The 12720-nt window shown below is 45.0% G+C and overlaps 2 protein-coding genes across 2 annotated transcripts in view; one reads left to right on the top strand and one right to left on the bottom strand.

Moving 5' to 3' along the window:
* The first annotated feature begins 3755 nt into the window (after window positions 1-3755).
* On the top strand, window positions 3756-11023 carry soul4 (heme-binding protein soul4). Its single transcript, XM_037690151.1, has 6 exons — window positions 3756-3850; window positions 9252-9452; window positions 9521-9606; window positions 9896-10034; window positions 10143-10323; window positions 10396-11023. Exons 2-6 carry the CDS (start codon window positions 9296-9298, stop codon window positions 10568-10570), a joined length of 738 nt encoding a protein of 245 aa, XP_037546079.1. The 5' UTR covers window positions 3756-3850; window positions 9252-9295; the 3' UTR covers window positions 10571-11023.
* A 512-nt stretch (window positions 11024-11535) lies between these two features.
* Window positions 11536-12720, bottom strand: part of eif4a3 (eukaryotic translation initiation factor 4A3) — an 8722-nt gene continuing 7537 nt past the window's right edge. Inside the window, exons 10-12 of the mRNA XM_037690149.1 lie at window positions 12454-12561; window positions 11715-11842; window positions 11536-11637 (exon numbers count right to left, since the gene is read on the bottom strand). Coding sequence (XP_037546077.1) covers window positions 11621-11637; window positions 11715-11842; window positions 12454-12561 — 253 coding nt within the window. The 3' untranslated portion in view covers window positions 11536-11620. The remainder of the gene's footprint in view (window positions 11638-11714; window positions 11843-12453; window positions 12562-12720) is intronic.

Raw genomic sequence — 12720 nt, 5'->3', positions numbered from 1 at the left:
AGCAGCAACATGAAACAGATCAGCAGCAACATGATGTGATTTTTCACAGTGATTATTCTGGTTAGAGATTCATGAGTCTAACAGCCTCAGGGTAGAAGCTGTTCCTCAGTCTAGTGGTTCTACACTTAATGCTCCTCAACTTCCTTCCTAAGGGGAGCGGGGGGAAAAGTGTGTGCTGGGTGAGTGGGGTCCTTGATGATGCAGGTGGCCCTCTTCCTGCATCTGGAGGTGTAAATGTCTGTAATGGTGGAAAGACTGACTCCAACATCTTCTGTGCAGCCTTCACCACTCTTTGCAAAGCTTTTCTTTCTGCAGCTGTGCAGCCTCCATGCCACACGTTGATGCTGGAGCACAGGATGCTCTCCACTGCACACCTGTAGAAGGAGGTGAGGACTGAGCTTCACAGACCAGGTCGCCTCAGCCGCCTAAGGAAGTAGAGTCTCTAATGAGCTTTCTTGATCAGGCTGGTGGTGTTGTTGCCCCAGCTGAGGCTGTCATTGGTGCACACCCAAGTACTTGTAGCTGGAGACCACTTCCACCGCATGGTCCACATCAGTGAGGTGACTATCATTTAGATAAGAGACAGCATCATTGCAACATTGACATTACTACATTTTTCCACATGCACTTCCTCAAACTGGATTCAACCATGATCAAGAAACTCCAGTATGAAGGCGTGAAAACCATTAATGTAGAACTTCTTGATAATGTTCTCAGAGAAGTCTCCAAAGTCTCCAAGCCTATTTTTGTGATTCCAACAGAAGGTTGGCTTGAAACACAGCAGTGAAAGTTATCTATAGTTGGCAGGCCATAGACTGACAAAGTCCTCTGGATGGGGGATGAAACGTTTCTAAAGAAACTGGTCCAGATGACACGATTTAACCTTTTTTGTTGTTGTCTACCTGGATGATTGAGCTTACAACCCTTTTTCTGAACCACTTTGACCTTAGTTGTCCTCAGGCTGTTTCTGTGAGTAGCAAGTTGGCCATTTGGCCTAAAACATTGATTTCTGTACATGATGATCGATTCAAAAAAGTTAAATCTGGACAACTTCCTTCTTGATCATGTGAGCAGCTGGTTTTGATTGTCAGCAGCAAAACTGGTTGATCCACTCTAAGAAGGTGCTATTTATAAGACTGAGCTGAATACAGCACCTCAGACTGAGGAAGTCTTTCGGATGAAAGACGAAACATTTCTACATTTTTTGTTGTTGTTTTGCTTTGTTTTATTTTTTGAATGTCCAGAGGACCAGATTTAACTTTTTGGGATTTTTCTACCTGGATTATTGAGCATGCATCAGAATATGATGATGGGTGTGTTTTGCATGCAGCCTACTTTTGAGATTCCAACAAGAGGTTGGCTTGAAACACAGCAATGAAGTCTACCTATGAGACAGATCTGGTTGGCATGCCATAGACTGAGGAATCCTCTGGATGGGGAACGAAACGTTTCTCACTTGAAGAAACTGGTCCAGATGACACGATTTAACCTTTTTTGTTGTTATCCTGGATGATTGAGCTTACAACCCTTTAACAATGCTAACATTAACATCACCAATCTCCCCATGATTTTTAATCTTGTGCTCCAATTCCTGAAGAGATTGTCGAGCTAGACTGAACTCCCAAGTTGTTTTTAGGATCTATTTTGATTGTTGTTGGTTAACTGGTTGCTAAGTTTAGTTCTGAAGCCACTTTTTGAAAGGAATGCTCAAACACGGTTGACCTTTCATGAGTTCCTCTTCGAAAAATAAATAAATTATCCCCAAAAAGCGTGTAAAGATAACAGCAATTCCATCAATGGAGAATAACTCTTTTTGAATGCATTACAAAACCTTTTCTCTCAAGTATTTTTGAATTTTTATTATCACAGTTACGAAAATTCATCTAGTTGAAACTTTGTCACTTTTTTGATTAAGTATACTTTTATTCTCTTTTGTTAAATGAATAATGTTTTAAGAACCATTTTTAACGTTTTAAAATAGTCTGTGTCCTCTTCATTTTTCTTGTTTTTACTATACATAAAAAGAACTTTATGTGATGCATTAGTAATAACCGGTCTAAGGTTGCACTGTCATCGGGGTGTGTACCACTATGACATCTGGACCTTCCATGCCTCCTGCTTATCCAGTCCTTGGCATCCTTTCTGATGACATCAGGACTTCCTTCATCCTGGTTCCAACTATTCACTGGGAATATTCCACCATCTTCATTTCACGGTGCTAACTGGTGGCACCTACCACTGGATACCTTCATTCTTACACCTGCTTGGGATGCTAGGGTGCCGACTAGCCATTTGCTTTGCTGACTTTTGTTTGGTTTCACTGTGTATAATTTACTACTTTTTAAACAAGTTATTCTCCAAAATATTATCCTTTATCATTTGTGTTGATTTTTTTTAGTTTATTATTTTTGTAAAAATAATAATAATAATAAAACAAAGAGAAATTTGGTCTCCTCCTTTGGATGTATATTAATTTGCTGTTGTATAGATTTCCCTGTAATTACCGGTGATAGGTTCTACTTCAGTGGCTGAGTTCTGATTATTAAAGGGTGAATGCTATTTTTACACATATAGAGCTGAGAACCTTCCCCATCATGAATCAAAATACAAGATGGCCACTAAAGCTTAAAAGAAAAAACTGACACTAACTCATTGATTTGATGCCATGTTAAGCTGAAATTTGGCATGGCGGAAGCTGAGAGCGAACCCCAGTACATCCATCCATCCATCCATCCATTTTCTTTACCCGTTTATTCCATTTTGGGTCACGGGGGTCGCCGGTGCCCATGTCCAGCAATCACTGTGTGAGGGGCGGGGTACACCCTGGACGGGTCGCAAGTCCATCACAGGGCCACATAGAGACAAACGAGACAAACAACCATTCACTCTCTCACTCACACCTAGGGACAATTTAGAGTTACCAATCAGCCTAACATGCATGTTTTTGGTCTGTGGGAGGAAACCGGAGTACCCGGAGAAAACCCACACATGCACGGAGAGAACATGCAAACTCCACCCAGAAAGGCCCCCGGACCGGGATTTGATCCAGGGACCAGCTCGCTGAGAGGCAGCAGCTCTACCAGTTGCGCCACCGTGCTGCCTAACCCCAGTACATAGTACTGCCAAATCAAAAATTTAAAATGACAGCAGGGTGGCAGTACTCCATGTCAAAGATTCTCCAGGAACTTTCCAGTTAGCTTTGCACTCGTTAAAGCAACAACTTAATTACTGCTGAGTTAAAGCTATTAAAATGTAGCTTTGGTGGCCATCTTGGATTTTTATTGGAATTCGGTACTTATTGGGCACTGCTCTCAAGCTACTACCACACCAAATTACATCAACACCATCGATCTCAGAACTGTAATTCCATCAGGGGGGTTTGGATGTGGACCTGGGGGATCTAGATGTGGACCTAGGGGATGTGGGCCTGGGGTCCTGGATGTTGACCTGGTGGTCTGAATGTGGACCTGTGGATATGTTCTGTCACACCTGTCTTCAGGTTCTATTTAAAGTTCTTTGGTTGTTTTTGAAAGTTTGAATGAAACCATCTCAACTGTCAGAACTTGTGAACCACCATACACAGAGCTAAGAGGTCCACAAACCAGGTTCTTCTGGACGTTCCCAGATCCAGACTCGGAACCAGGGACTTTGGTGGATCCGAATCTCCTGGATTCTACATTTTGGTCGCCTTGCCACGTGACCTTTTCTTTCTGTGAAATGTGCGTTTTATTTTGAAACGCTTGGAAAGTACTTCCGACCGGAAACGCGACGAAGAGGCGGATTCGTTGAGCAGCTCGACGCTTTGGACTCACCTGGCGGACAGGTTCGGCTCGAATCCGGCAAGACTCCGGTAAGTTCCGTGCAGAACCCAGCAGCAGTCCCGGCACCGAACCCAAACTAACCGAACCAAAGCATTAAGCATTTGTCATATCCGAGCTAAATATGTTGTTAACTAAATCCGCTCAGGTTCCGGTTCATGATGGTTCTGCATCGGATGTTTTGGTCTTGCGAACCAACAGGTTCCTTGAGCAGGTCGGAACCATGTTTTTACCGCATCTCGACCCGCTTCATCCATGACCCACTTCTGTCTGGATCTGCTCCGGTTCCGCTCGCTTCTGTTCGAACCGAACTGTTCGGGTCTGGAAAGTGTTGTTTTTTTATTATTATTATTGTTTGGTCATGCGACTTTGCTCGGCTCATCTGAAAACAGGTCAGAACCGGTGTTATGTCTTAATTCAATATTTTAACAAAACAAGAGCCTGCAGCATGTAGACATATTTTCAAAGTAAATGACTTCCGGTAGCCGTCGGTCCACGTTAGTGATGAACCAGAACCAGAGACGATCTGCAGCCAGGTATTTCTGCAGAACTGACCCAGACCTTCTTACTTACTGTTTTGCAAACCTTTTCAAATTAACAGTTATTGATGTTTGAAAACCGTCCAGAACCAGAACTGGACTGAAAGAAAGAGAGTAAGACCTTCAGGTAGTCTGGAGAACCTTTGATCTGGCCACTTTCTGATCCAAGAATGGGTCAGACAACATGAAATTTGAATAGATCCTGGACCTGGACAGGTCCCCAGTCCACCGCAGGGACACCTGAAGACAAATGAGACAACCACTTTCACGTTGGGATGGTTTAATTCCCAATGAACCTGACACAGGTTTTGGTCTGTGGAGGAACCTCACGGTGAGACCAGTGACTGTTGCTGTGAGGGAGCAGCTCCAACCACTGCTCCACCATGCTGCTTGTGTTATCTAGTCACACTCTTGTGACTGAAAACTCTGACTTTCAGCTCAAAGTAACTGGACAAGAGAAAACTCAGGCAGCAGGTAACTCACCTGAGGCCTCAAGTACAGCGAGGTAAGAGGAAACAAGCACAGCTCTGTTACCATGGTAACAGTTTGACATGTTCTACAGTTCTGGTTCTGTCCACATAGAATCTGCAGTGAGGCACAGTAGAATTCTGAAACACAACCACATCAGAACTGGGCCGGTCCAGTTGATGGTGTGGAAAGAGTTTATTTATTGTTTATTTGTCATATGCAGGTTAACACAAGGTCAACAATGCAATGAAATGTTCAGGATGAGAAGAACCGATTTGACTCGTTAAGGAAAAAAACAAGAAATACTAAAGCATGCAATAAAAGTACAAAATAAAGTACCAAAAGGTGAAAAAGAAATATATTTACAAGGTCCAAGAGAAATATAGTAAATGACAATATGGTAGAATATAATGGTGCAAGTAGAATGAATATATAGAATAGTATTTCACAGCTAGTAATATTAGCTTAAATTCACATGATATATAATGCACATAACTAGGGGTGGCACAATACCAGTTTTTGTCAAACAGAGTACGAGTACTAGAGTTTGTGTACTCGCCGATACCGAGTACCGATACAAAGTACTTACTGAGTTAGAACGAAAACATTACACAATAATTTAAAAATTGTTTGTTTTATTTAAAACAAGATGGCTCTCTTTACTAAGGTACTTTGCTAAGGTGGTGTTTAAAATGTCCAACTATTTAACGACCGACAGAAACCACTTCAGCTACATTCCTCTGAGCTAAAAGCCCCTCGTTAACAGCAAGCGACACATGGGAGGCGGGGGAGGCCAGCGTCACTCAGCACATTTATCATGTTTTTAGCATTGTCTCTGAGCACAACATGAACAGAACTTTTGGGAATATGCCATGTCTGAAGCATACCATCAAATGCACCTGCTGTGACACTGCTAGTGTGTGAACCCTGAAGCTGCTGTGCCTGTAACACGGCTCTCTGGAGAGTCAAATCTTCAGCAATCCACTGCACATTTAAACTAATAATAGACAATGGACTGCTTGTCCAAACATCCGTAGTCGAACTGAATGCAGAAATGTCCTGCAACAGGCTATTGATTCGGCAAAGTTTTGTCAACAATATGGTGGCGGCTGGGAATGTAACGAGGCTCCGATATGTTGAGAAGATGTTGAAATCCAGAATCATCCGCCACTGAAAACAGCTGGTCGTCAAAAGCGATAAATTGGGTAAGAGCTTCAGTTCTCATTACCGCACGTGGAGCCATTTTTTCATGTTTCTGGGGTATTTGCTGCAGCGTTGGTTGTGATGTGCTGCTACCAGCAGCAAACTCTGAAGTCTGCCTCCTATTTCGTCTTCAGGTGTTTAATCAAGTTGTGTTGAAACTGCTGGTGTTCGCCCCTCTTGACAGTTTAGCTGAGCACAGCAGTCAATCTACATTTTTTAATATCTTCCGTGTTTATCTTAAAATATCTCCAAACTACAGACATTTTTTAAATCTTCGGTCACTTGCGCAGCGGACACAGAAAGGGCACCACCCATTATATAAGTGGCATCTGTCCCAGGTATCGGGGCATTTTTGACGAGTACAAGTACTTGTAAAATGCTGTTATCTGGCAGGACACCACTACACAGAACATATACTACACTGGCTGTGTGACGGGTAATAACATTAGAGATGACTGAATTATGATGGTATGGTAATGACATACACTATATTGCCAAAAGTATTTGCTCATCCATTCAAATTGTCAGAATCAGGTGTTCCAATCACTTCCATGGCCACAGGTGTATAAAATTAAGCACCTAGGCATGCCAACTGTTTTTACAAACATTTGTGAAAGAATGGATCACTCTCAGAGCTCAGCGAATTCCTGCATGGAACTAGGATGCCACCTATGCAACAAATCCAGTCGTGAAATTTTCTTGCTCCTAAATTTTCCACAGTCAACTGTCAGCTGTGTTATAAGAAAATGGAAGTGTGTGGGAATGACAGCAACTCAGCCACGAAGTGGTGGGCCACGTAAACTGACGGAGCGGGGTCAGCGGATGCTGAAGCGCATAGTGCGAAGAGGTCGCCAACTTTCTGCAGTCAATCACTACAGACCTCCAAACTTCACGTGGCCTCAGATTAGCTCAAGAGCAGTGTGCAGAGAGCCTGGGGAGAGAGAGAGAGAGAGAATGGGTTTCCATGGTCAAGCAGTTGCATCCAAGCCATACATCACCAAGTGCAATGAAAAGCGTTGGATGCTGTGGTGTAAAGCACACCACCACTGGACTCTAGAGCAGTGGAGGCGCATTCTCAGGAGTGACGAATCGTGCTTCTCCATCTGGCAATCTGATGGATGAGTCTGGGTTTGGCGGTTGCCAGGAGAACGGTACTTGTCTGACTGCATTGTGCCAAGTATAAAGTTTGGTGGAGGGATTAAGGTGTGGGGTTGTTTTTCAGGAGCTAGGCTTGGCCCCTTAGTTCCAGTGAAAGGAATACTGACTGCTTCACCATACCAAGACATTTTGGACAATTCCATGCTCCCAACTTTGTGGGAACAGTTTGGAGCTGGCCCCTTCCTCTTCCAACATGACTGTGCACCAGCGCACAAAGCAAGGTCCATAAAGACATGGATGGCAGAGTCTGGTGTGGATGAACTTGACTGGCCTGCACCTCAACCTGATAAAACACCTTTGGGATGAATTAGAGTGGAGACTGAGAGCCAGACCTTCTCGTCTAACATCAGCATATGACCTCACAAATGCGCTTCTGGAAGAATGTTCAAAAATCCCTCCTAAATCTTATAGACAGCCTTCCCAGAAAAGTTGAAGCTGTTCTAGCAGCAAAGGGTGGACCAACGTCATATTGAACCCTATGGATTAGGAATGGGATGTCACTTAAGCTCATATGTGAGTCAATGCAGGTGAGTGAATACTTTAGGCAATGTAGTGTACATGATACAGCCACATAGTGCAGCAGCAATAAACATATTAGATGTCACAGATGTAGTTTAGTGCAATATTGTTGTCAGTAGTGCAGTGTTATTGTCAAGAGTTCAGTAATCTGACAGCTTGTGCATAATAACTGTCTTTGAGTCTTTTCGTGCGCGATGCCAGGCTCCTGTACCATCTGCCTGAGGGTGGTAGATGGAAAAGTCCTTGTACTGGGTGGGTGTGGTCCTTAATGATGCTGCATGCTTTACACAGACATTGGCTGTGGTAGATGTCCTGGATGATGTGGAGACTGCTACCAGTGATGTCCCCTGCTGTTTGCACCACCCTCTGTACTGCTTTCTGACTGGTGCAGTTCCCATACCACCCTGTGATGCAGCCTGTCATCAGGCTCTCAATAGTGCACCTATAAAAGTTTATGAGGATGCTGGTGTTCGTATCAAACTTCTTTAATCTTCTTAGGAAGTAGAGTCTTTGTCAGGCTTTCTTGACCACAGTGTTTGTATGTAATGCCCAGAACAAATCCTCATTAATGTGAACTCCGGGGAACTTGAAGCTACTAACCTGCTCCACCTCAGTGTTGTTTATGTTGATGGTGGAGTGCTGGCCTCCACGCTGTCTCCTGAAGACCACCATCATCTCCTTTGTTTGGCTGACATTCAGAGACGGGTTATTATCCCGCTCCAGCTGGTCAGTGATTTCACGTCATCTCTGTAGGCACTCTCGTCGTCATTGATGATGAGGCCCAAGATGGTGGTGTCAGCATACTTGAGGATGACATTAGAGCTGTGCTTGGCGGTACAGTTGTGTGTAAATAGAGCCTACAGGAGTGGACTGAGAACACAGCCTTGAGGTGTACCGGTGCTGAGGACTAGTGTGGAGAAGAAGTGACTGCCAGTTCTCACTGCCTGTGGTCTGTTGGTGAGGAAGTCCAGTATCCAGCAGCAGATGGACTTCTCCAGAACCAGTGTGGTGAGTTTGGAGACCAGTTTGGAGGGGATTATGGTGTTGATTGCTGAGCTGTAGTCAATGAAGAGCATTCTCACATAGGTGTATTCCTTCTGACTGAGGGGAGGTGTGAACTGCTAAAGCAATAGCATCATCTGTAGACCTGTTTGCTCTATATGTGAATTGTAGGAGGTTCAAGGTGTCAGGGAAACACAGATGTGTCTTGATAATTCGCTCAATGCACTTCATGATGACAGATGTGAGTGCTATAGGCCAAAAGTCATTAAGGCAGGATGCTGCAGAAGTCTTTAGGATAGGGACAACAGTAGAGGTATTGAAGATGGTGGACACAATAGACTGGCTCAAAGACAGGTTAAAGATATTGGTAAACACCTTGGTGAGTTGGTCAGTGAACACTCGGCACACGTCCTGGGATGCCATCAGGGTTTTGTGCGGCCGCCATGTTTTAGGAGGTTTTGGACATGAAAGCTCTGGAGATTTATATGCTTTTCTTTTTTAATAATAAAAACTAACATGAATGATGATCCTATTGTGTGTACAGGTAAAACACAGGCTCCACCCCCTCACTGCCATCACTTGGGAGTCATGGCGCTGATCTCTCTGGAAGACCTGGAAGGATTAGACGAGCAGCTGGACGATGACACTAGTGACAACCCCGAGCAGATGGATGAAGAGGATGAAGATCGCTTGCTGAGTCGCTGGCAGGCCATCGCCAGCACACACCAGGTGTCAGTTTCTGCAGGTGAGAGGGCGGAGCCAGGCGTGTTCGCTCAGCCTTGTCTCAGGTGACTCAGGTGTTTGTTGTTCCAGAAATGACCGAACCCATCCGGGAAATGACCCGCAACAACCAGCTGTTGGAGCCCCTCCCATTTGTCCTTATGTCCCGCCACGAGAAGGTAAAATACTAGACCTGACCCAACCAATGAACAGGTTTTAAAACTAAACTGGACCCGTGTTGTGCCTTTGGGACTGAATCTGGTTGTAGTCATGTTTTGAGCAGAACTCGCAACCTAAACGTTCAGGAAGCTGCTGTAAGGTCGGCCCGCAGTGGGGACGTGTCCTCAGCAGAGTCCTCCATGTGAGGTTATTATCTGCTGCCATGACGATCCAGCAGGTTCAGCTCCCAGGTCAGACACACCACAGCTGGTTAACTCAATAATCCTGGTTCTGCTCTGATCTGTCCAGATGGGGGAAGTTCAGTATGAGGAGCGGCTCTACCCGGCAGGGAACTGGGTCCGTGTGACCCGAGGAGAGACGCTATATGAGCAGAGCATATCCATGGCCTTCATGAAGCTCATGCACTACATCTGCAAGAACTCTTCAGGTGAGGCTCCTCCCACTGCAGAACACCTGAAGGTCATGTCCACTTTTACACTTGTAATGGTGTCACATGACATCACTGAGAGCATAATTTCTGACTGGCTGTTGACAGGTAGATACCTTGGCATGACTGTACCTGTGGTCAGTAACATTCAAGTGGACGACAGCGGGACATTTGTGAAGGATGTGGAGACGGCGTTCTTCCTGCCCGCCGAGTTCCAGAGCAACCCACCGTGCCCCTCAGACCCTGACATCAGTGTGGTCTACAGAGAACCAATCAGAGTGGTTGCCAGGTGAGGCCTTGGTCCAGTTCTGCTCTCTTCTACTAGTCAGTTTCTAACTTGCCGCCCTCCGATTGGCTGCAGGACGTTTTCCGGGATAACCACGGAGGAGACAGTGAGCTGGCAGATTCACCAACTCTGGGAGCTCCTGGACCTCGGAGACCACTTCCACCACAACCGTTACATGGTCGCCGTGTACGACAACCCTGGAGCGCCACGCCGCCGCAATGAGATCTGGTTCATCCGGAGAGACCTGTAGACTCCACCCATCCTTAGCTGATGGTCCAATCAGAGCCATCTTCTTACCTGATCGTCTGCTACCTGAAGCAGCTCTGGGATTACCTGACATCACTTCCTGTCGTGTGTAGCACTGTGTTGTTTGTTGTAGTACTGCGCATGCTCAGGTGTGACAGGAGGCTCCGCCCTCTCGCTGATCCTAATGTTTAATGAGAAACAGGTTTTTCAGGTTTCAGCCATTTTATTTTTTCATCAAACTGTTTCTCTTTCAAAAATAAAACAATTTTATGTTGAAGCCGTGGAGCTTCCTGCTGCGAGCGGAGCTGGACCTTCGTCAGGTTTCAGCCTCGGCTCGTTCTGGTCTCCAGGTAATGTCTCAATGTCAGATTTTATGCTCAAACTTCCATTTTGCTGTGAGCATCAAACTCCAATAAGTTTTGATTCAACAGGGAAAATAAAACTCTTCAACCAGCAATGACCCGTTTGATCTTTCAGAAACTCAGGAGCAAAATACTGTTATAAATTTTAATAAGTTTTCTACCTGGAACTCAACCAGGGTTTGTTACTGTTCACTCGCAGTGCGGCAGCAGTTCTCCTCCCAACCCATAGGTGACAAATCTGTTGTCTCAAGAAGCATCCAGTCCAGGTCCTGGAGGGCCACTATCCTACCTGTCAGATGTTTGCTGCTCCAACACTCCTGAAGCAATGGTTCAGTCAGCTCTTCATGGTCTGCACACAGACTTGGAGCAGGACTGGGCAGCCCTGGTCTACCTATTTGGAGTGGACGTGTGGAGACGGACCTCAGATTTGTATTCATTCTCTGAATTCAGGCTCTTCCATCAGTCTAAACTGGTTAGTTCAACATCCCCAGTTTCCATGGAAACAGGCCTCCTCACTTACTTGAACATGACATTATTGTAAAGAACAAAAATAAGATGTGAAACCCAAATAAGTTTATTTACAAAACAGCTCAGATGGTTTACAGTCATCTGAATTGACTAAAAAAGGCAAACGACACTTAAAACGAGAACAGGAAGTCAGGGGATGTGGCTGCGGTGTGATGTCATCCAGGTTAGATCAGATCAGCCACTGCAGAGACAAGACAGAACTGTATTAGTAACCAATCATTGCATTACCATGGTAACACTGCTCTGGACAGCTCGTACCGTTCATGGGCATCTCATCGATCTGGGTGGAGTAGTACTGCTCAATGTCTCGCAGGATCCTGATGTCGTCGTTCTTTACAAAGTTGATGGCCACGCCCTTCCTGCCATACCGACCCGACCGACCGATCCTTAAACAAATCATAGGTTTTGATTAACTTGGATACAAACCCTGATCACAAAACACATCTGCTGTCACAGTCTCTGATGGTTCAGCAGTGGCACGCTAAGTGGGTGGAGTCCATTTATCAGGTACAAGCATTTTAAAAACAAGTTGTCTGGTAAATGTTGTTTTTCCTTAAACATTTAATTTCCAGTTCCCCCCAACCCCCATACGAGTAAGGGATCATTTTGTTCCTTCACTTCCACGGTTCTACAAATCAACATGGATGAGTAGAACAAGAAGGCTGCGCTCAACCACAAGAAGTTTCTACTTTATAATCTTTTCAAAATAAAACGGGTCATGACAATCTCGTTATGTCTTCAGTTTATATACACCTCACAATGCACATCATCACTGAGTCGTACTCCGAAGAAACACACGTCTCAGGTGAGTCAGGCATGCATTCAACCTTTATTTATACAGGCTAGTCTCACTGAACCATGAGGATTCATTTACAAGAGAGACCTGTTAGTCTGAAGTCAGTTGTTGTGAAGTCAGTTGTCGAGGCAGAAGCATCTCAGGTGAGTCAGGTAAAAGTCGGGTGTCTCAAATGAGTCGGGGGGCGTCTGGTGAGTGTACCTATGGATGTAGAGCTCTCTGTTGTTGGGCAGGTCGTAGTTGATGATGAGGGAAACCTGCGGGACGTCCAAACCTCGAGCCCAAACGTCCGTTGAAATCAGGACACGACTGAAACACAAACAGGAATTTGTTGTTTGATATCTGAGAGTACGACTGTGTCTGAAGCTGTCTCCCTTTCTCTTCTTGTGAATGTCTCCTGAATGTCTTAGGGATGCACCGACACCACTGCTGATTTCAGTTGCCAGGAGGAGGAGGAGCAGTAGTGGG

The sequence above is a fragment of the Nematolebias whitei genome, chromosome 16 (genome assembly GCF_014905685.2).
Source record: "Nematolebias whitei isolate Nwh7 chromosome 16, NemWhi1, whole genome shotgun sequence".
Classification (NCBI taxonomy): domain Eukaryota; kingdom Metazoa; phylum Chordata; class Actinopteri; order Cyprinodontiformes; family Rivulidae; genus Nematolebias; species Nematolebias whitei.
This window is presented reverse-complemented; position numbering and strand designations above follow the sequence as displayed.

Bases quoted from the DNA above. Each gene is read 5' to 3' on its own strand.
- soul4 (XM_037690151.1), top strand. From the start codon at position 9,296: ATGGCGCTGATCTCTCTGGAAGACCTGGAAGGATTAGACGAGCAGCTG. The intron at 9,607-9,895 runs GTAAAATACTAG...TGATCTGTCCAG, and splicing joins TTATGTCCCGCCACGAGAAG to ATGGGGGAAGTTCAGTATGA. The intron at 10,324-10,395 runs GTGAGGCCTTGG...GATTGGCTGCAG, and splicing joins CCAATCAGAGTGGTTGCCAG to GACGTTTTCCGGGATAACCA.